The 23195-nt window shown below is 43.5% G+C and overlaps 1 protein-coding gene across 1 annotated transcript in view; it reads right to left on the bottom strand.

Moving 5' to 3' along the window:
• The window catches only part of PAPSS2 (3'-phosphoadenosine 5'-phosphosulfate synthase 2), a 62470-nt gene extending 49581 nt beyond the window's left edge, over nucleotides 1–12889 (bottom strand). The window contains exon 1 of the mRNA XM_036438468.2: nucleotides 12484–12889. Within this exon, the coding sequence (XP_036294361.1) occupies nucleotides 12484–12510 (27 nt within the window). The 5' untranslated portion in view covers nucleotides 12511–12889. The remainder of the gene's footprint in view (nucleotides 1–12483) is intronic.
• Nucleotides 12890–23195: the final 10306 nt, after the last annotated feature.

The following is a 23195-nucleotide window of genomic DNA, read 5'->3' as shown; positions in this document are numbered from 1 at the left end:
GATTGGAAGCAGGACAAATTTTCCAGGAATAAATAATCCCCACAGCCAAGAACAGCTGACTAAGAAGGAACGATCTCCAGATTTTTCCAGAAAGCTGTCTGCTCATTAGGTAATGGTAAAACAGCACAAGAATGGCAAGCTTTAAAGTATTCCAGCTGGAATATTTCATTTTAAATATTCCATGAGGAATGCAACCATCAGAGAAGTCTGTATTAACTGGTAAACAGCCTAACCTTTTTGAGAAGAAAAATAAATCTGAAAAAGGGCGAACAGTATCCTGAAGTAGAGAAAACCGCCTGTTACTAACCACCTGGCAGCCCGGGGGCATGGCACAGGGCTCCATTTTGTGTGGTGAGGGAATCAGGGTAGGCCATGGTTCTCAAGCCACACGGAAGTGAAGCACCTCAGAGCCAGCTTTTAAAGAGCCCAACACAGACCAACGCAGCCGCATTATCTGGGAATGGGATCTAGGCATCAATACCGCGTGAAACTTAGCAAGGGACAAAAACTAGGCTCAATAATGTCTAAGGTCCCACTGAGATCTCAGTAATGAAGGGAAGCATTCAGGACACGTGTGATGTATGGAAAACAAGAAAGCATAATTCCCACACAGGTGTGAAGAGAATCCTAAGAAGGAACTCTTTGAGAATGATATTCTCAAATGAGCCTTGGGTCCCTACATATGAACAATAAATACTCTTGATTAATAAAAACAACAGCAGCCTGGATGGCATGGCTGAGTGGTTGAGCACCGACCTATGAACAAGGAGGTCGAGGCTCCATACCCGGTCAGGGCGCATGCCTGGGGTTTCAGACTCGATCCCCAGTGTGGGACATGCAGGAGGCAGCAGATCAATGACTCTCTCTCATCATTGATGTTTCTATCTCTCTCTCCCTTTCCCTTCCTCTCTGAAATCAATACAAATATTTTAAAAATTATAGCATAATAATAAATATGCTTCTTTATCCATATATTGAATAATAAGATCTAGCTACTTAGGTAGACAGTTATAATGACTACGGTATCTTAATTTTGTTGTAATAAAGAGCATAGATATTGTTGATATCAAGCTCTGTCTATATCAACTTTTTAAGGTAATGACTATTTCTACATTTTTAAAAAATGAGAAACTTTTTCGCCAAAACTGGTTTGGCTCAGTGGATAGAGAGTCGACTTGCGGACTGAAAGGTCCCAGGTTCGATTCTGGTCGGAGGCATGTGCCTTGGTTACAGGCACATTCCCAGTAAGGGGCGTGCAAGAGGCAGCTGATTGATGACTCTCTAGTCTGTATCTCCCTGCCTCTCTGTAAAAAATCAATAAAATATTTTTTTTTTTAAAAGAGAGAGAAACTTTAAAAAAATTCCCAAAGACAGCTTTTATTGATTTTGGGGAGAGGAAAGAAGGGAGGGAGAGAGAGAGAAATATGGATGTATGCAAGAGTGAAACTTAGATAGGTTTCCTCCCACACTCTCCCCGACCTGGAATAGAACCCACAACCTTTCAGTGTACGGGATCAGGCTTCAACCAACTGAGCCACATCAGCCAGGGCCTACTTTTACATTTTTTTATGCAACGATTCACAAAGCCAATCAGGATGAGATCATGAAGACTGACACGGCTTCAGAATCTTTTGTTCCATGGACATAAAAAGGTAATCAGGATGAATTAGCAGAAAGGAATTAATTTAGTTCCTAGTCTCCTCGTTAAAATAAATGTATATCCACAAAGAGAAAAATTTGAAAGTATACACCTCTTCCATATCAAAGCTCAAGTGTTCAGTTTTAGAAGTGTAGAAAAATAGGTATAATTAGCGGAATCACTTAAGTCATAGGTTATGGCACTTATAGTTCTAGAACTCCCAGTGAAAAGGAAGCCATCGTGTGTTTTGCAGCACACAGTTAACTTGGCATAACCCCAGAAAGAAACCCTTCATTCCAAACATCCTTCAGGTGTCCTTGAGTTCCTGCCTGAGACAACACGAAGTAGTAGGCCACTGCAATGGGCCAACTTGGGGTTGCCTCTACAATTATATTAGCTCACAAGAAGGCCCTAGAAATTTTACCTCATCTCTCTACGTTAGTGTCTTTGTTTATGAGTTGCAACATTTATAACTACCCATAGTGGGGAGCCGCTAGGGTAGATAAGAATTTCTCAATAAGCTTTGATGAGCATGATGAGATAAAGGGAATGTGCATGCCTAGAGGAACCCCACTATAATTCATTACCTTCAAGGACACACCACCCGTATCAAATCAATTCTCCTAGAAGTGTGTTAACTACATGTAGAAGATGCTCTAAACCACACTATTCCAGTGTTCAACTTAGGTCTCAGCCACCCTTCTCAATGTGGCCCTTTAAGTGGCCCACTGAAGGCTGTATTTTGTTACCCCTGTGTATTTTCTTACACATTTGCAACTCGTTCTACAAACGAGGCTGTCTGTGACACAGGCTTCTTGAACCATGAAAGATTAAGATTCCGTGCTGACCTGTGGAAATGCCAATGAAACCATCCAGAGAACAGGCCTGTAGCTTGTGGGGCTTTGGGAACTTGTAACTCATGAATGCCCGACTGTGCAGCGCTCACATAATGAACAAGGCAAGGTCTAGAGTTACATGTAAGTCACTGCAATTATTTCTAAGGACACTTATTCTTGAGTGTATGCATTCACCCAGGAGAACACTGAAGCTTTGTATCATTAAGGTGAAACGTTGGGTTCGATTCCAAGCACCACTGTTCCTTAAGCTGGCCACAGAGCCTCATCCAAACTAACATTTATTGCCTTTTCACGGCATTTGCTAAAATCCACATCTTATAAAGATTACACGATATTCTGAAAAGCCGCTGAGGAAAATTCCTCTCAAAGTAACATCAACTTTTTTGATTCTTCGCTGTGTTAATCTGAAACCACTAAAATGAAATGAATATGTATATTGAAGTGAATACTCTTTACTCTGACCATCTTTATAACAATGATATCTGTTACACGCATGGAAGGGAAAAAAAGAATTAGACTTAGGAGGCAGTCATTTCCAACTCTGCCACTAACAGTGGCATCCTGAGGTGCTCTTTAACCTCAATAAGCCTTCCAGTTCTCAACTATAACACGGGGATAAGAAAATCCTACTTCATAGGATGGGGTTAGATCCTGTAGGGAAAGTCCTAGGATACATGCTTGCCCCTTTCCCTTGGGGAGCCCAGTAGGATCAACAAGGTACCTTTCTGAAAGCCACGGCAGACTTATAATGTCACCAAGAACTAATACTGTGTGATATTTAAAAGGCTTATTAGCTCTGGCCAGTGGGGCTCAGTTGGTTGGGCATTGTCCCATGCACCAAAAGGTTGCTGGTTTGATTCCCAGTCCGGGCACATCCCTGGTAGGAGGCAGCTGATGGATGTTTTGATTTCATATCCATGTTTCTCTCTTCTCTCTCAAAACCGATTTAAAAAATCTTTTTAAGAAAAGGCTTAGTACATAAAAGCCTCAACACTGAGAAGAAAATGGAAGAAACCAGGTATTTATGATGAGCCAGATTTTTCCATTCAATAAATGTGGCTAGACAACATATTCTTGTTGTCTGTGCTGAGACATTTGACATTATTTTGACATTATTTTGTTTCCAAGGTGTCTTGCACTATGAGGAAATGGATTCTGTGATTTAATTTCTTTTTAAATTGATTTCAGAGAGGAAGAGATAGGGAGACAGAGACAGAAACATCAATGATGAGAGAGAATCATTGATGGGCCGCCTCCTGCATGCCTCATACTGAGGATGGAGCCCACAACCTGGGCATATGCCCTGAATGGGAACCATGACCTCCTGGTTCACAGGCCAACACTCAGCCATTAGCCACGTAGGTTGGGCAAGATTCTGTGATTTAATTTATATACGGTTACACTCCTCTCTTCATTCAAATAATGTAACCCCTCCTCAGCAAAGGACTTCAACCTCATGTCCGACAATTACACCCACCCAATACAAGGCTCCTCCAAGTGAGCTTGGGCTCTAGTCTCTTACACAGTGGTCTCCTCAGAATCAGAACCCAGGCCTTCGAGGTGCCTAATGTTGAGGCTATGGCCCAGGACAGCTTTAAACATGGACCTACATTGGTAGAACTCATTCTATCAACTCCCTAGATGCTTTTTCCAAACTCCATGGAAGATGCCTTCTACAACCTCACAATTTATAGGCACTCCTCACCGATGCCCAGGGAAAGGGAGGCATTATCTGGTTGCCGATATCCTTCAGCCTTGATCTCCAGTTGGGGTCGAGTTTTTATTGTGGGAAAAATACATTGGTGGCCTGGTTTCCTTTTATCATCTACAAATCACAGTTAAAACTTGGCTCAAGTATTAGCAGATTTAGTGGAAACAAATCATTCCAATTATGCTGCGGAATCCTGACATGGTTTTAAGGCTAAGCAATAAAGACTATTACCCGTACTTGTTGCGTCTGAGAACAAAGAAAATTTATTTTCCAATTACATACTTTATGTCACCATAAGGAATGAAATGTGTGTGATGGTGAGGGTAACATGCATTTGCTAGTGTACATACCATTTACTCTTTTTTAAAAAGCACTGGGGAATGTCTCTAAATACAATTCATTATTATCATCTTGAGATATATTAGCAGTAGGCAGCTGCCAAAATGTTTTACAAATGAAGCAGTATTAACTATAGTTTTTACCTAAGCCAGCTGTGTTTGCTACTTGGCATTTAGTCTCATTCCCTCTATGAAATCAACCGCTTATAACCACAGAGGAACTGATAAGATTTTAGCTTCATTTCTGTTAAATGAGTTCCCTTCTGAGGTCACAAATTTGCTTCATGAGATGGGGGAGGACTGCCTGAGTGACAGCACAGGAAACCCGGGAACAGAGCCTGCCACATAAGAAGTGCTCAGTGCTGGCCATGAACAAGTCACAACAGAGTAGGAATATTCTCACAAAACATACCTTAAAAAGGAAGCTCCTGATAAATACCCAAATTCCATAGGTGGGATTTTAGTGTATGAGTTTACTAGATGTCTTCTTATTCTAGTTAACAATGGAAGAATATAGATCTTTATTTTTATTTTTCAGTAGCTACTTAAACCGTTTATTAGTGACTCGGTCAGTCAAGAATAGTAATTACTCATATAATTTAGGAAAAGACTCTATTGGGACTCAGCAATGTAGTGTAGACTCACCTGGCGGACCACATAGTTATTGTCATTGATGTGATCGCACATCATGCACTTTGGAAACGATGGAAATGGATGGATTTGGAGGTAAGCTGGGAATTCTCAGACCTACAGCAGGGACTGAGAGGCTTTAGTATATAACTAAACTTGGTTAACTTTCGCCTAGTGGTTTTATCTGTATTGCACACTCTACAATCACTGGCATCTTTTTAAAAAATATATTTTTATTGATTTCAGAAAGTAGGGGAGAGAAAGGTAGAAACATCAATGATGAGAAAGGATCAGTGATCAGTTGCTTCCTGCACACCTCCTACTGAGGATTGAGCCCACAACCCTGGTATGTGCCTTGACCAGGAATCCAATCATGAACTCCTGGTTCATAGGTTGATGCTCAGCGACTAAGCCACACCAGCTGGGATTTAAAAAATTTTTTTTAATTTATTTAATAGGATTAAATCATTTGAGAAGGCGTAAAGAAGAATAAGCAAGATTGGGGATAGGAGTTTAATTTTCGAAAGAGAAATAGGCTAGCCAATCACAAAGTATTTCAAAATAGTGAAGTTGGCGTTTTCCATGCACTGTTCTCTGGTCTGTATATTCCATCTCCAGAATGTCAAATCAAAATGCTAAAGTTAAATCACTGATAACCAACCTGGAAGTGGGGTTTGTTTAGTTTTTGGTTTTTGCTTTTAGTGGAGGGGAAATATTTCCCAGTTGGTTTTGTTTGTTTGTTTGTTTGTTTGTTTTTAAAGAAAAGGAAACAAAACTGTATAGAAAAGGGGCACGTGGTAGAAAGAAAAGTGCAGGGAGAGCAGTTAGGTGATGGACCTCTGGCTTAGTGGCAGCATCATCAACTAACTAGCCAGAAGGATGGCCAGGAGCTTAGCAAAGCTCTTAAATGCTGTGTATTAACTGTAGTGTAAAGAGCATGAGGATGAGCTCTTAGTTTTCCTTCCAGAAATTCAATGATAAAAATACATTTTAAAGAGGAAGCAGCCTAAATAAAAAGCAAATAATTTAACATTTTAACTTAGTAGCTTAAAAATGTATACAACATCAGTTGGGAATTTTATTGCTTTGGGCCCGAGGCCACTGTAAGACTGACTGGGCAGAAAGTTGAAAGAATATCAAGGTTCTGGGTAGGGTGGTGCAATTAGAAAAAGTAAATGCTGTGTTTAGAAGAGATTTAAAGACAGAGTTTGAAAGAACTAAAAAACTATAATTAAAGAATATAAAGGCTTTAGTAGCTATAGTTAATTATGGCAAGCACAGTTCCTGGTTGGACTATTCAATAAATATATATCCAGTAGATGAAGTGAACAAACACATACATGAGACCTTACAGAAACTAAAAAGGGAAAGAATTTTAGAGACTTTAGGAAAACAAAGTAATACACAATGGGACCACCACCAAAGGACCAAAAAGTTAATTCAGGATTTTAGCAGTAAAAAAAAAAAAAAAAAAAAAAAGCAAATAAAAATCATCACCAACGTTTTGAATTGCTGATTCTGCTAGAAGTTGGGAAGGCATGAATTATCCATAAGTAATGATTGGGGAAAGGTGGAGATGAATGAGGTAATGGGGAGAAACCTCAGACTTTATTATAGGCAGTTGGACTTGCTAAGTAAAGTCTGCAAATGATTTTTTTAAAGCACATATGGGGCATAAATTAAAAAGAAAAAAAGTAATTGTAGTAAAATTAGAGTGGATGTAGAAGCTTAGGGGGAGAATACCTTTCTAGTTAATAGATGGGATGCTGCCTGATTTATGAATCACTCAATAAAGCCAATTAGACCTTTAATTTAAAAAAAAAACTTAATGGATAAAAAAGAATGTTTTAAATAATAAAACATATAAAGCGGACGTTAACTAGATATTTAAAGCAAATATAAACCTGCCCTAGAAATGATCAAATTTAATGATGCAGCTTTTGATATATTTATGTGTTTTATAAAAGCTTACTTTTACTGTCAAAATTTAATATGTGGTGTTCAACTGGGCTTGTCATGTTTATGTTACAGTCGTGTTTCCACAGCACCAAAATCAACTTCAGTAGTAAGTCTGAAATGCAGAAAGAGTTGCTGATAAGATGTTAAAGGAAGTCACACCAACCAACTGATGGAAGTCATTTTACACACCATGTGTTATCAAAGGTAAGTTATATTTCAAGTGTTAACACAGTGGCTCTTTTGCAGAGAGAAAAAAGTATTTCCATCTTGTGCACCAACTTGTTCTAAATCAAAGCAAAATATTTGGTCATCAAAAAGGCAGAAGAAAATAAAAACCAAATTCTTAATAAACCCCGTATTTATGATCAACCCATGAACCTTCATGAAAAGCTTGAGAAGAGAAGCAAAGGGAGCTTAGACCCCGGTGTGAGCCCGAGGAAGGGATTGCCCCTGGACCTGGAGCTGGGCTTGGGTAGAGAGGGACCAGCGAGCATTAGGGGCTCTGAAAGTGGAGGGCACTGGGTGTGCTTCTGAGTTCAAACAGACCCCAGGGGAGAGGAGGCGTTAGACTCCCACAGCCCGCAGAGCCCTGAGAGTCCCAGCACAGTCCCAGCAGGGCCCCCCCCCAAGCCTCACGCCCCCCCTCACTGTACAGGAACAGCACAGTGACCTCGGGATCTCCAAAGAGCAGAGCGTGGAAGAAGCGAGGAGAGGTGCGGAAGCAGAAAGGACTTGCGGACAGGGAAACAAAAGCAAATATAGCCGAATCCGGTTTGGCTTAGTGGATAGAGTGTCAGCCTGTGGACTGAGGGTCCTGGGTTTGATTCCGGTCAAGGGCAGGTACCTTGGTTGCAGGCACATCCCCAGTGGGGAGGGGGGAAGTCGGGGAGGGGGGAATGGGGGGGGGGATAAGGAGGGAGGGGGAGGGTGCAAGAGGCAGCTTATCGATGTTTCTCTCTCATCCATGTTTCTAATTTTCTATCCCTCTCCCTTCTTCTCTGTAAAAAAATCAATAAAATATATTTTTAAAACAACACACAAAAAAACACACCCAAAAGCAAATGTAAGGGGGAGGGGGTCGCGGGAGGCCATTCATCCTAAGCCTCGAAGAATCCCTGAGTAATTTTTCAGTGGTGATGACAAATACCCAGGCAAAAATAAGCAAGCCCACAAGAACAGACAGATAAGGGGGTGGGGGTGGGGGGGGAGCGAGGGAAGGATGTTGGGGATCAAAGGAAAATCTAGATCCTAAAGCAAGATAAAAAAGAATTCTCTAATGAATTCTGTAGCTGTTTATGCAACCAATATGTATTAAGCACCTACTCTGTGCCAGGCTCTATGCCAGGATGCCAGGCATGCATGCCATTTCAGCTGTGATTAACCAATCACCCAGGGATGAAAGGAACTGCCGTTATATTTATATTTACTTACTGTTCATTTCTGTGTTTTCCTAAGACTTCCAAACGCGAGGGCCCGTGAGTGCCCATTATTTAGTGATAGGTTTTGAAACACACAATAATCTCCTAGGACTGAGATTGACACTGTTGATTCCTTTCCTAGGCTCTCAGTCCCTAAAGGTTCCATGTTCGAGTTAAGCCTAATTATCCCCTAAGCAGGGCCACAGGGCCACGTGCAGAAGCAGAAAAGTGATGAAAGACAAGGAAAACTTCCTCAGAGACTAAGTATATCTATCAGAGTTAAGTACATCTATCTTTACCTGTAAAAGTCCAAACAGATAATCTTAAGAAAAAGGTGGGAATTAGACATTAACTTTAAGGTAGATCTGGAAACAGCTGACGGCACAGGAGGGTGGAAAGGATTTAGTCCATAATTTACTTATATTGTACATAGATTGCCTTTCTTGGTCCGTGGTCCGCAAACTGCGGCTCAAGAGCCACATGTGGCTCTTTGGCCCCTTGAGTGGGCGAGTCTATTTTGAAGAAGTGGCATTAGAAGTTTAAGTTGAAAAAATTTGGCTCTCAAAGGAAATTTCAGTCATTGTACTGTTGATATTTGGCTCTGTTGACTAATGAGTTTGCCGACCACTGTTCTTGGCCAAGGTGGTTGGCAAACTCTTGCTAATATTGGGGTTACTCTGATGCATTTTTACACTAATTATCAACCTTTGTCTCCTGACTAGCTTTTCACAATAAGGATTTAAATAGCCTCCACCCTTCAACATTTGCTTGTTCTTATTATATATTATATAAATATTCTGGTGGTTGTCACTTACTGAGCCTTCAGAATGGTATGACTTGTGCTTTCTTCTCCTTGTTTGCCAGACCACAGCAGTGTCATAATAATAATAATAATAATAGCAATAACAACAACAACAGCTACTTACTCTTGGCCTGGAACTGTACAAGACACTGCGTAGGAGTTATTTACCCAGAACAATTGTAAGGGCTAAGTCATTGCTACTACCTTTCTGTGCTCAAAGTTGGACAGACCTGAATTCAAATCCTGTCCTGCTTTTGTCACTTCTCCTCCCCTGAGAGATGAGGCTCAGTTTCCTGGATGAAGGCTACTCTGGGGATGCAATGAAATACAGTGAGGCTGAGGACCTGGCCTCTACAAGCTGACATGGGGACTCTCCATTGTGAAATTCATGTCTTGCCTTAGGCAGCTGCTTCAGCTACTAGCTAGACAACCTCTTGCATTTCTGCAAAGAGTTACGCTGTCAATACCCCTCCACCTCTTCCCAGCCACTGGCTTGTTTGATCCTCTGGAAAATCTTTTAATACCTTAATATTGACTTTTTGAGATTGTCCAGTTACTTCAGGACATAGTAACTGTCAGCCTTGAAAAATGCTAATCCAGGAAATGATGCAAGAAGAAAGGACCAGGACTCGGCCTTCCTTTCCAGTCCTCTGAAGGCAGTCTGCCTCCTTCCTTCTCCTAGCTTTATGTGTGTCAGGGGTGTGGGGGTGGCCAGTGTTGGAGGTAAGTCAAGTGGGGGGGGGGGGGTAAGGAGGTTATGTAATACGTAGGTGTCCTAGGTTTCCAAAAAAGAAATGTGTCACCTTCCCTTATGAAAGAACATGTCTCTTTTTCTTTTTCTCGAGCTTGTGAGAAAATCCTCCTACTTTCCCTTATTTAAACAAAACGACATACTTACACTCTTCTCACAGCCGTCTGGATTAAAAGGCTATATTCATCAGTGTGACAGAAAATCCTGGGAAAGATGTATTCACCCAGTATACCACCCGGCACACAGTAGGGACTCAACAAATATGTGAAGTTACTACAGTTACTGTAGTGTGTCCTCTGCTGGTAATGCAGAAAACAATGCAATGGTTCCTCACTTTTAGATAGCCTTCTCTATCAGCAAGATTCACCTGTCAAATGATTAATTAGTTGAGAGGTCACACAGGTGGACAGATATGCATTGGGCCTGCAAGGTTTCAAAATACATTTTGAAATACCATGTATTACATTTCATCCCCAGAGTAGCTTCCATATACATTCATATACATTTACAGCTGGCTTGCTCTACCCAAGAGTATCTACCTGGTCCTTGTGCCGGTGCCTGGATTATAAATGTGTTCTCAAAATCAAAGTTCACAAGTCCTGTGAGCTATAGCGGGTGTTAATTTGATCCTTAGAAAGACTCCCCCCACACACACACACCACCACCACCAAACTAAAGCTATTGTAGAAGGTTCAAAATGTGTAAATACACAACCCAAACCCTCCAGCCCTCCAATTCTCTCTGAAAACTTGACTCTGCAGTTCCCGCTATCAGCTTGTAAAGCCCCGTTCTCAAACCCTCCACTTCTCGGGTTCTTGCTAACCAGAGGCATGAAGAGGAAGGACCAGGGCCCCTTCTCTCCTGATGCCTGAAAAAGCCCCCCCCCCCCCAAGCAGAACTGGGAAGGAATTCTTGACGCAAGCAGGGAGGAAGCTTTAAAACGACATAAAAGGCTACTAAATGCCACAGTCACTTGTCACTTAGGAGGTGCCATTTAGAATGTTATAGAAATCAATCAAATTAAATAGGCCTAAAACGCAAGTGATTTTCATTTGACACTATTTTTTAAAAAAATGTATATTACAATACTGAGAGTCTTCCCACTTTAAAATAAAAATCATTCCTATAAAGGCAGAAAGATTGTGACCATTCTCCCTTTTCACATGGATGCCAGCTCCCTCCTGGACCCTCCTTTGCTGGCCCAGTGTGGCCCCCTGAAACCACAGAGCCCCCTTTCCCTCGCTGCTCAAGCCCATGCTCCTAGCCCCTGCATGCCCCCTACACTCTCCTTCCCCCAGTCTGGATTTTCCATCTCTCCTCAAACCCACCACGAATACTCCTTAAGGATATCTCAGTAACAAGCATTATATAATACTTATAGTTATGGCATGATTATACATTACTGATACATTACATTAATGATACATTACTACTTATAGTAATGAATATTTATTGAGCACCTACTATGTGCCAAGCACAAGTTTAACTATTTCAGAGCTACCCCCACCTTCACCTGAGGTTTGCAGTGTGGTAAAGATGAGTGCCCAGCAGTCAGACTGCCAGCTGGGGTCTTAAGAAGGCTCGCGGACCCCCTCTGGTGTGGTCCAAACGCTATCTACAAGGCTCCTTAAGACTGTGATTACTGTTGCCACATGTAAGGATGTGACATTGACAGAAGCCCCTATTGCTAAGCGGAAAAGGAACTTCTGTCTTTGGCAAGCCCCCTGCTTCCCATCCAAGGGATGCCCCGGTGATTCCTGATAAAACGGAGCTGACTCCAAGGCGAAGGAGGCGTCTCCCCTGCCTGGACCTGAGGTGCCACCAGAGCTCACGGGGAGCTGCATTAAGCGAAGGGTTCAATCCTGCCAGTGCAGACAAGCCATTTCCTCCAGTAAGCCTAGATCATTGCAGTTTCCTCCGGGCAAGTCCGTCCTCAGAGCCCCCAACGAGAAGGGTCAATGGACAAAGTTTCAATGACCGTGGCCCGGGTGCGCCCCGAGGCCAGCCTCGGCAGAAGCCCTCCGCCCGCTCCCTATCGCCCGGGAGGAAAGGCGTCCGGAGAGGCTCCTGGGGAAGGAAGGACACGTCCCCCCGCGGTCCTGCCTCTGGACCGGGACCCGCTCTGCAGGCTCCGGGGCTGAGCCGGGGCGGGACGGCTGCGCGGCGCGGGGCTCCCGGAGGCTGGGGCGCCGGCGGCGCGGCTGCCCGGGGATCCCGGCTCCCAGCCGCCCTCCTCCCGGCCCTCCGCTCCCTCCTCCGCTCCCTCGTCCTCCTCCCCCGGCCCCCAGCCTCCGCGCCGGGCTGCTCCTCCCGGGGAGGGTGGGATCCCGGGGCCGCCCAGCTGGAGGGGAGAGGGAGGCGGGCGACTCGAAGCCTACCGTCCTCGGCTTCTTGACCCCCGACATGCCGGCGGCGCGCTGGCCTCGGAGCCGGAGTGGGTGCGGAGACGGAGGGCGCACTGCTGCCGGCCTCCCGGGAAGGAGGAATAAAAAGGCTCCGCAGACACGTCGCACTTCCCTTGACCAGCCCCCTCCTCCTACTCCTCCTCCCGCCGCGCGCCTCTCCGCCCCGTCGGCTCCCTCCGCCGGCAGCGCCCAGCCCAGGGGACCGGCCGCCGCCTGGGCGGGGTCCGACCGCGCTCCCCACCCGCGGGAGCGGCTGGGCCGGCTCGGGTCCGAAGCAGGACCTGGCAGCCCGAGGGGCAGACCCCCAGGCCGTGCGCGGAGCCCGGGGTCAAGTTCAGCCTCTCCTTTCCCACTCCCAGCTGGTCCCAGAGCATCGCCACCCCCATCCTCATCCCCACCCCTGTCCCTGTCCCCATCCCCATCCCATCCCATCCCCATCCCCACCCCATCTCTACCCCAATCCCCATTCCCCCATCCCCATCCCCATTCTCCCATTCCCATCCCATCCCCACCCCATCCTCACCCCAATCCCCATTCCCCCATCCCCATCCTCCCATCCCCATCCCCATTCCCACCCTGATCCCTATCCCCATCCTCCCTTATCCCTATCCCTATCCCTATCCCTATCCCCCCATCCCCACCCCCATCCCTATCCCCATCTCCCCCCAATCCCTATCCCCATCTCCCCATCCCCACCCCCATCCCCATTCCCACCCTCATCCCTATCCCCATCTCCCCCCAATCCTACCCATCCCATCCCACCCCATCCCATCCCAGCCTATCCCGAGCCCGGATCCCCTATCCCCCATCCCCACCCCCATCCCTATCCCCATCTCCCCCGAATCCCTATCCCCATCCCCCCATCCCCACCCCCATCCCCATTCCCACCCTCATCCCTATCCCCATCTCCCCCCAATCCCTACCCCCATCCCCCCATCCCCACCCCCATCCCCATCCCCATTCCCATTCCCACCCCCACCCCTATCCCCACCCCCATCCCATCCCCTAGCCTCTTCCTGCCTCTGGGACCCAGAGCTTATTTGGTTAAGGACAAGGATGCTTGAAATCTCCAGACTCCTTGGCATGGTCCTGGGGGGATTAGGGGATTGGAGGTGTGGGGCACGGACGCCCAGCTCGAGAGATCACCCGTAGTTCGATCACCCATAGTTCTAACAGCGGCGGCCAGCTTTGACCCATCCTCACTCTGCTGAGCTCTGCCTGCAGTCTCACGCGCCCCCCGCACCACGCATTGCGCCCTACATCCTCCTCATTTTACAAGGGAAGCAGCTGAGGCTTTTGGACGTTCTTGAGATGACATTCCCGGTGAGGGGATTCCAAGCCGAGCTGCCAGCCTGGGCAGCCCGGGTTTTCTATGCCCGTGTCATCATACACAATGAGGATAACTCACTCAGTCGGGATGCTGGCCCATGTGTTAAGAGCCAGGTGTGGTGCGAAGGGGGTTATATGCATGCCCTCCTTTGGAGCTCACACTTTCCTGTGTTACAGACTGGCCGGTTGAGGCTCTGCTCCTTCTCACAAAGTCAAGCAAGCGAGGCCAGTGGCCCCAGAAGATGGCCAGTGGTAGAGCAGGGACTTCCCCAAATATTCCTATAGTGTTTCTATGTGTTTGGAAAGAGCAGAAGCATGTCCAAGGTGAGAAGGCTTAAGGCTAGACCCCAGGGCTCCAAGGTCTTATCAGAGGACAGCTAGAGGCCACTCTATTCAAGAGCTTGTCTGGGACAAGCTGAGGTAGGAGGAGAGGAACTGGGATTAGTGACAGGCACCTTGAGGACAATAACTGGGCCTCATACTACCCCTTTGTATCCGGGCTCCTGGCATTGCATAACGCCACAAACAGAATAGGACGTTCCGGGAAAGAACAGTGAAGATATACAAGAGCCACACTGCTCGCTCCAACATTGAGAGGACTGGAGAAGCTTACTCTATAGGGGTGGGGATGGAACTTTTCTTTCATACCTAATCGTCTGGCTGGAAGGCCAAACACCTGAAGATCTGAGTGTTCATTGACTGTCCTTCTTCTCCATGGAAAGATGGGGAAGGAAAATAAATCGGGAGTCAAAAACTTAGAAGGCAGCCTACATGTTTTCACAGTGTCCAAATGTCAGTCTGTATATTTATTTTCTTACTCATTTGGAATAAGCTGCCACCACTCCCTTCAACTGCTAGAGGGGAAAAACCAGGTTTGAGTTTCTGTACTGGATGCAAAGGAGCACGTTTTGAATTCATTCGATTTAAACAGTAATACCCCATTCTATAATAATTTCTTTGGAGAAAAAAAAACAAAAACATTTGTATCAGTTCCAACCACATCTTGGACTGTGCCAGATCCTGCCCTAGGAGAAAAGGTAAATTAAGTACCAATGGAGAAATAGTATTGTAATTTGCATAATTGGTTTTTGGTTTTTTTTTTAACTTTGTCTTTAAAAAACCCCAGGTTCTTGAAAAGAAGGAAGTTAAAGGCAAATTCCTAGGACTGCTCCCCTGTAATTTATAGGAGGGCAATAACCTGGGTGCTGAGATAAGGGGGAATCTGAACTTAGCGTCTAGTTGGACAGAGTTGAGACTCAAACCCCAAATGCTCTGTGCATGGCACTCACAGCCCCTGGGTCAACTACTTCAAGACCCATGATCATTGTAAATTACCTTGCTTTAGATTTGATTAATTCTCAAGTAGTGCTTTCAGAACAGATATTATTTTACTGCTTCCAAAGACGTGTGAAATAGCAGGCCTGAGCTCCCTTGGGCCCGAGCTGCACGCTGTTTAACATCATCAGTGTAGCTGCAATGCAACATGGCAACTCAGTGAGAAGCAAAATATTCTCTCTCTCTCTCTCTCTCTCTCTCTCTCTCTCTCTCTCTCTCTCTCTCTCTCTCTCTCTCTTTTTTTTACTCTTCCAAGGTTTTTCTCTTAAAGGGATCGTCTTGAAATCTTTTTCATCTCACTACCTTAGGAGAGGTCATTCCTTCTGAAACCATATGAGCAGCGAGCAGCTTCATTTTTGGAGTCTATGGTTTCAGAACTTTAGAAGTGGGAGAAGCCTCATTCAGGGAAGAGGAGGAAGGCTTGGGCTCATCCTTTCCTATGGACACACTCTGCTTATCTTTCTCAGGGATGTTCCCTCCAGATTCCACTGTGAAACTCTGCAGCCTATCCTGATTGTGCCAACTCATAATCCTTGAGACTACTCACAACATTTAACTAGATCCTTGAGACTTAGTCACAACATTTGCATGAGGTTGTGGGTGTGTTTTGTTTTTTTTTTTTCTTCTTCTTCCAGGAACTACATGGGCTTTAATAATTAACTTAATGAGGTGGTGACTTTGTCCTTTTTGTGTAGAAAAGATGGTATAAGTCATCTCACCCAAATAAGCAAGGGAAACACATACCGTATACAAAGAATGCCAGTGTTGATGAGATGTTTATGCCATAGGTTATCCAACACATTTGGGGGTGAGAATGGGGGGGACTCATCTCATTTTAGGGGGACAGGCTTTGAGGTACTGCCCCTCCATAATCATTCCAAAGAAATGCAACTACATTGCCCCCTAGTGGCTGTGATCCTCGGAGACCTAATGATTGAAACCCGCTGTGCAAAAGTATTGTAAGTTCATCTGTTCCCTTGGGTCAAGTAGCCCTTAGAGACGTGGGCGAGGATCCACTCTTCCCAAGCACAGGAGCTACCGAGACCAGCAAGATAGGGTCTCTGTCTTCAAGGAACTCACTATCGAGTGAAGGAGACAGACTGTGTTCTTCCACCCTGACCCCAATCATTTCAACTCAGTACATGACTTGCACAGGAAAAAATGACATTTTATTTTGACACAAAACACACACACGTCACTGATCTTTAATGTAGGGCTAAGGGCTTCTATTGTGGTATGGGTATGCTGTGGGAGTTCCAAAAATCGCTCATAAGGTGTCTTCAACAATTTCCAGTTTGGGATTTTATAAGGTGGAGTTAAAAGTCAAGAGCACTTAAATAATCTGAGAGGAGATGCGAAGATTTTTCTATACCCCTTCCTCGTCTTTGTCTGTTCTCTCGCCTACACCCAATTCACCAGTACTATTTTTTAGCAGCTTATCTTTCCAAAGGACCCATTCATAGAAAACACAGTTCTCTCTCTCTCTCTTTTTTTTTTCCACTCGTATACTATTTAGTTAAGTCACATCTACTAAATGGCTTATTTACAGTCACAAGCACAACTGGCACTAATGGTGTTGGGAACAAATGCAATGGATCCCGGTGAGCAATGGATAGGAGGGTGATCTGTCAGCGTACTAACGGCCCAGGCTGTCCGGGCTGTTGTTCTTGGCTGTTTGAATCATTCACTTCCTCCCCTGCCATTCCCTGTGCCACCCTGGAGTTGCCCCAGCCTGTCACTAATGACCCAGGTGGAGCACAGAGAAGCTGCTTACCTCCCCCCACCCCCCCCACACACACACACACTGCACAGCATCGCTGGCCCTCTCACCAAAAGGCTGCCACCGAGCTTAGGCAGCCAGAGGCACAGCCCACACACCCAGGCCAGAGGAGTGCTGCTCTTTTCCCACTTCTTGGGTGGAATCCAGTCCAAAAAGAAGTGCAAGCATTAGTATAACCACACGTTACTCAAAGTAGAAACAGGACATTTAGGGAAATTCACTCCAAAACTCAACAAACCTCAGTGAAAACAAGTCAGGCAAATTGTATACTTCAGTCAATTAATTGCCTGAGTTTTCAGCCTTCGACAGGTTCTTTTAACAGATGTTTAGCGAAGTGGAAGATAACTTAATCCATATCTCTTTGAGGTTTTAAATTATTAGGAAAAGACCAAACTATAAACTTACTTAGATTTTAAACATTTTATAGGAAGAAAAGAAGAAAGGACAAAAGGAAGAAAAAAAAGGAAAGAAAGAAATGGTCATTGTGATATCTAGCCTAAAATATCACTAAACACAATATTTTCAGAGAAATTAGAGTTATAATTAGAGAAATTTATCTCTAATGGTAGGACAGAAATATTCCATCTAGGAATGACTTACATGGTAAGTACTCTCTTTCCCAACATATCTGAGATATGTGGTGATATATATTACTATTAGAATTATTAGAGAATATCATAGAACTATAAAAGGATGGTAAATTTGCAAAAAATACATATATATTTTATGTAATACATATATATTAAAATATGTTGGACATAATTTAATTTATTAGTGGGACCCAAACCTTCTGGAAGGATTGTATAAATTTGGACAGTCACTTCATGGAATGATAAGCAGTAAAAAAAATCAATATAATTATTCTCCCTCCTCTTCTCTCTCTCCCCACTCTTTTATATAAAAGTAAAAAAATCCTCATGCAACTTGAAAGTATTGTTGGAGTGTTTTCATGGGTACTAAGCATTTTCTAAAAAGTAATAGCTCTAGATCCATATTACTATTTTCCAAATGTATTCAGTGGAAGCAGTAATGAATCAAATGCATACTCATTTAAAATATTAGTCAAATTCATTTTCTAATTCTTCATATAATATTTTCAATCATTAAAAACTAGAAATACAACTATAATCATAGGGGTTTTCTTGGTCTCCTAAAGATAAATGGGGCAATAAAAATAATAATTTTGGCCAAAATTACATGGTAATCCAAAACAAACATATTTAAACCTTGAAATCCACCTATTTTTAAAACATTATCCATTTTCTATTTACTCCATCCCCAAACACACACACTTGTTTTACTTTCCTTCAATTAAAAAATTTTTTAAATTGATTTTTAGAGAGAGGGGAAGGGATAGAGAAAACATCAATGTAAATATCCGGCATGCCCCTTACCCAGATTGAGCCCACAACCTGGGCATGCGCCCTGACCCGGGGTCAAATCCTCGACTCTTGGTGCATGGGACAATGCCCAATCAACCAAGCACACTGGCCAGGGCTCTTTTCCTCACTTTTTGTTTAGAAAGACAGTTCTGCTCTGGGCAGGGGGCAGTTCTACTAAAGCTTCAAAAGGTCTCAAATTTCGCTGCTTATTATAACCATGTGAAGAATCACCTGGCTCATTAGATCTAAATCTGGGGGTGGGCCCCGGGTATCAGTAGTCTTGTATCAGTAGTTTTGCTTCTCAAAAGTGAAGAATCATCAAGAGGACCTGTTAAATGACAGATCGCTATCCCTCCTCCACACGCAGAGCTCCTTTGGAGGAGGTCTAGGATAGGACACAATTTGCATTTCTAACAAGTTCCCAGGTGCTGCTGCTGCTGTTCCAGGGCCCATGTTCTGTGGATCTCTGCCTTAGATACAGGTCTTCCAACTCACCCACACCTTTCGATTTTTTATAGGAAATTTAGAAAATAAGGAAACTAGATGTTTGCAGAGACAACCAACCCTGGATAGTCTTTAAGAATCACCCGCGTGATGAAAATGATGTCTTACAGGGTTAGTGGAGAAGGAAGTAAGACGTTATCAGGAGTTCCCAACTCGGACTAACCATTAAAATCACTCTGGCAGTTTGGGGGGGAAAAAAATGCATCTGCCTGGGCTTCCCTCCCAACGTCTCCATCTAAACGCCTCTGGGTGTGATTCCACTTTGCAGCCCGCGGGGAACCCGCTCTCGCCCACCGGTTCTCCCACTTCACCGGGCACAAACCCTCGGGGGCGCTTGTAAAAACACACATTCCTGAATCCCACTCGAAATTCCTTGCTGAGATCACTTCGCTCTAATTCTGGCGGAGAGTTTCTAATGAGGCCCTGGTATTTTGGCTCCCAGATGCTTTGCTTAGGCAGAGTTCTTTCTTTTCCTATAGGGCTGTAGGCTTTGGATCCAGAAGTCTCTAGTTACATTTTCTACTTTGTAGCCTGAGCCCAGAATGGTCTTGCTTGAATGGTAGAGGACCAGGATGGGGAAATACGAAGCATAAAAATCAGCTAATACTTTGAAAATATTGTCCCACAGTACTATTTTTTTCCGAATATTACTTAGCGAATAATTTATCCACTTTTCTATCGGTTTGTGGTGCTTCCTCCAAGATGCATAACCTTAGCTGGCAGCGGTTTGTTAATATAATAAATCCCCCAGCAATTGTTAATATAATAAATCCTTATGACTATGAGCCCCTATGAAAAGCGACTCAATTACAGATAACTTGGAACTTTTTTGCCCATTTTCTTTTCTAGACTAATTACTGAATTATTTTAGTAAGCTCCCTAAAATTGTATAGGGCCTGTATTAAATTATTAATAAAGAAATTACATACTAATTTGAGAATTGATAAAATAGTTAAGTTTATTCTCTTGCAAATGGTATCTTTATTTAGATTTCCTGAGTCTCATACATGCAGTAAAGTAATTCCTATGGAATTATAAATGAAATTCCTACCTCACCCCCCTTTATATCATTGCTGTTTTGGAAGAATACTAAGGACAATATTTGATTAATTTTGTTTTGATAGTTAGATAGTAACATTATGAGAAGCTGGGTGAGGAGTATACAGAACTATCTGTACTACTTCTGCAATTTTTTCAGTAACTCTAAATTTATTTCAAAATAGAAAAGTTAATAAAATGCATCACCAGCAATATTCTGTGCTATCACAATCTTAGTAAGGTTCATATTTTATTTTATTTAAAGGAAAAGAAGAGGCAGAGAGAGACAAAATAAGAGGAAAAAGAAATGATTAAAAAGTATGTTCATTTTTTTTTCTTATGAAGAAGATATGAGTTGGAATTAGCTGTGCTGTGAGTGGTGAGATGTTAAGGGCTGCCCTTAGCTTTGTCCATGCTCACCCTGAGTGCATTGGAAAGGACAACATGGAAGTTTTAAATGTGATGTGTCTGTACGTTCAGAACTAATGCTTTCACCAGCCCAGGACAGATTGCTATGAAGAGGACCAGGCAACGACTCCAAATTTGGAGAAGGCAGGCATTTAAATGTGAGACAGAGAGGAACTCTATATTGGCAGCAGAAGCTAAAACATGACGAATCCAGAAAAGCCATTTGTCAGATGTCAGGAGGCAATGAAATCCGTGAGCAAGCAGAGCTTTGAGGTACAGAGAAGAAGCACAGACACCACAGAAGCAGAGGCCTGGAAAGGCCGTGTCAGAGAAGGGAGGACTCCCTGCAGTGGGAGCAAAGGACGCCTGGTGCTGGGCCAGGAGAGCTGCAGGGGTCCTACGTCCTGCCCATGTGCCTCTCACAGTAACCCAAGCAGACCTTCCATCACAGGGAAGGCTCCTCAGGTCAGAAACGCTGGGTTGACTGTAGATGTCCTTTCTCTTCAGTCCCACCAAACACAACAGCGCCTTGGGAAGCTGCCTGCCCCTGAGTCTCTGCCATTTCTGTGGCCCTGCACCAGGAGACTTGGCTGGGTTCAGGCTCTGCCTGAGGCTCTGGGCTAGGGCTGCTTCGGAAACAAGCCTTTGGCTTCGGACCTCACCAAATTTCATTTGGAGACACGTGGGGGAGTTTTTGCAGTAGTTCATCTCTCTGGGGGCTGGTGCTTGCTGAAGGACTGAACGTCCTGGGACCTCTCTGCTCACATCTTTCAGCACCATTAAAACTTCAGAACTTCCCTCTCTAGTGTAGTGTTCCAGAGTTTTCACCGATTACTGTTACCTTTAGCTTCTTACCGTGTCCTGTGCAGACTTGGAAATGAGTGGGGGTCAACTGAGACCTATGCCTTCAAGCAGGAGGTCACAATTCACAAGTAATGACAAATATCCATACTCTCTACAGTAAGTTCCATAGAGCTGATAGATTTTTGCAGAATGTGTTCTTAATTTTCGCCAAATTCTTAAATTTGTAGCCAATCTATGGGTATAATTCAAGGGTGATTTGTCAATGGGATTGCATCCTAATAAATTTATTGTCCTTAGATCTGATATGTGATCTACTGTGAAATTATTCAAATTGGACATATAAGTCAGCACTACCATGCCGGACTTCACTTGTTCACCAAATGACAGAGCAGCTTCTGTGCTGTATCACAGCTTTTGAAGAAAAATACATCCTTTCTTTCTATTTTTGTACTATTCACAATATAACACCTACAAACATGACTCATTTTAAGTTTAATCTTCATTATTAATGTTTACTATTTTAAATCTAGACCAGAGATCAGTAAAAAAAAATATGGCTAAGATAGAAATGGTTTTAACATTTTAAATGGCTGAAAATATTCAAAAGAAGAATATTTGATGACATGTGGGAATTATATGAGAGTCAACTTTTGGTACGCATAAAGTCGTGATGGGCCCTGCCGGGTCATGGCTTCACGCATGCAGGGCCACTTGTGTGCCATAGCAGGGTCTGGCATAGTTGGAAAAGAGACTGACTGCATGTCCTACAACGACTGAAATATTACAGAAAAAGGCTCCTGACTTCTGCTCTGGACAATCAGCAGAAAAATAAAGCAAGCCTTGCTTTGTAGTATTTGCCTGTTTCTATAGTGAAAATACACCCACCAGTTTCAGCTGGGATTCCAGTTTGGGTTTGTGCTTCCATTTTCATTCCACCTATCATTCCAGAGTGGCCTGAAACGGTAACACATTACAGTTCTAACACATTCCTGTAACATATGACAGTTCCAATTGGCCCCCTTCTCCTCCCCTTAGACCATTTTAGAAATGACTAGCAATGTATCAGTTCTCAGGTGTCAGATCCATGAACTCAGACACAAGTCACTCCTCTTTGTCTCTTGGATTAGCTGTTAATTCAGTTTTATCTACACACCTGCATGCTTTCCAATGTTATGGGCATGGTCCTTTCAGAAGAATAACCATTTTTTCAAAGGTGAGGATTAAAACATTGAATTTTTTTAAAGAGAAATGTATCATCTATTCTAAATTATGAACCAAAGATATTTCCGTATTTTTAAATGGTAACATGTCAAACTGGCAGCATAAACAACTGGCTCACCCCATATTCAGTCAGAGCAAACCTTACAGAATAAACAGGGAAGTAAGAGCATGGTGGGAGTTGTGATATTGACAATTTTCCTTCCATCCTGAAATATGACTGCATTGTGAAGTGCAAAGAGGGCTTTTAACAAAATGAGATCCTGGGATTCCTACCTAAATCAATTATCAAGTGCTTTCTGTCCATACCCATTACTCACTCCTCTTTCACGTTGGTATGTGAAATACCTACTTCCATTAAAATGAGTCAGCCACGTTGGGAATGTTTTCTCAGCAGATTTAAAATAAAATGCTAATATGTTGAACATGTATGAACTTGCACCATACAAAAGCACTTGTGTCTAATAGGAGCTATGGAAGAATACAGTATGTAAAACCTTAAGAAGCTATTCTAACAGGAAGCATAGCTTGCCAACGTTGACGTAAGTAGTAGATTCACACAAGATACAAACTTTCTCAAAAATGATGGCGGTATGAGGGTTCCTCAAACTAATGCACAGTGCTCTTTTTTAAGTAAGTTTGGGAGGAAAAAAATCATCTCTGGAAATTCTGTAAAACTGTTCTCAAGTTTAGTCCTGATTATCCATTCCATTCCTTAATCCATTTGGCCATGGACACCTTTCTTCATATTAGAATTTGGCTGAGAAAGCATTAGCTTAACCCATCGGTGGCCTAATGATCGGGTTCTTTTACAAATACAAATTCCCAAGGGAGCGCAACGAAGTGATGGTGAGTTAAGATTAATTGGTTGTTTTAGGCCCAATGCC

This window comes from Pipistrellus kuhlii, unplaced genomic scaffold, assembly GCF_014108245.1.
Source record: "Pipistrellus kuhlii isolate mPipKuh1 unplaced genomic scaffold, mPipKuh1.p scaffold_m20_p_15, whole genome shotgun sequence".
NCBI classification, from domain to species: Eukaryota; Metazoa; Chordata; class Mammalia; order Chiroptera; family Vespertilionidae; genus Pipistrellus; species Pipistrellus kuhlii.
Note: the sequence above shows the minus strand (reverse complement) of the source record. Positions and strands in the feature narration are given on the sequence as shown.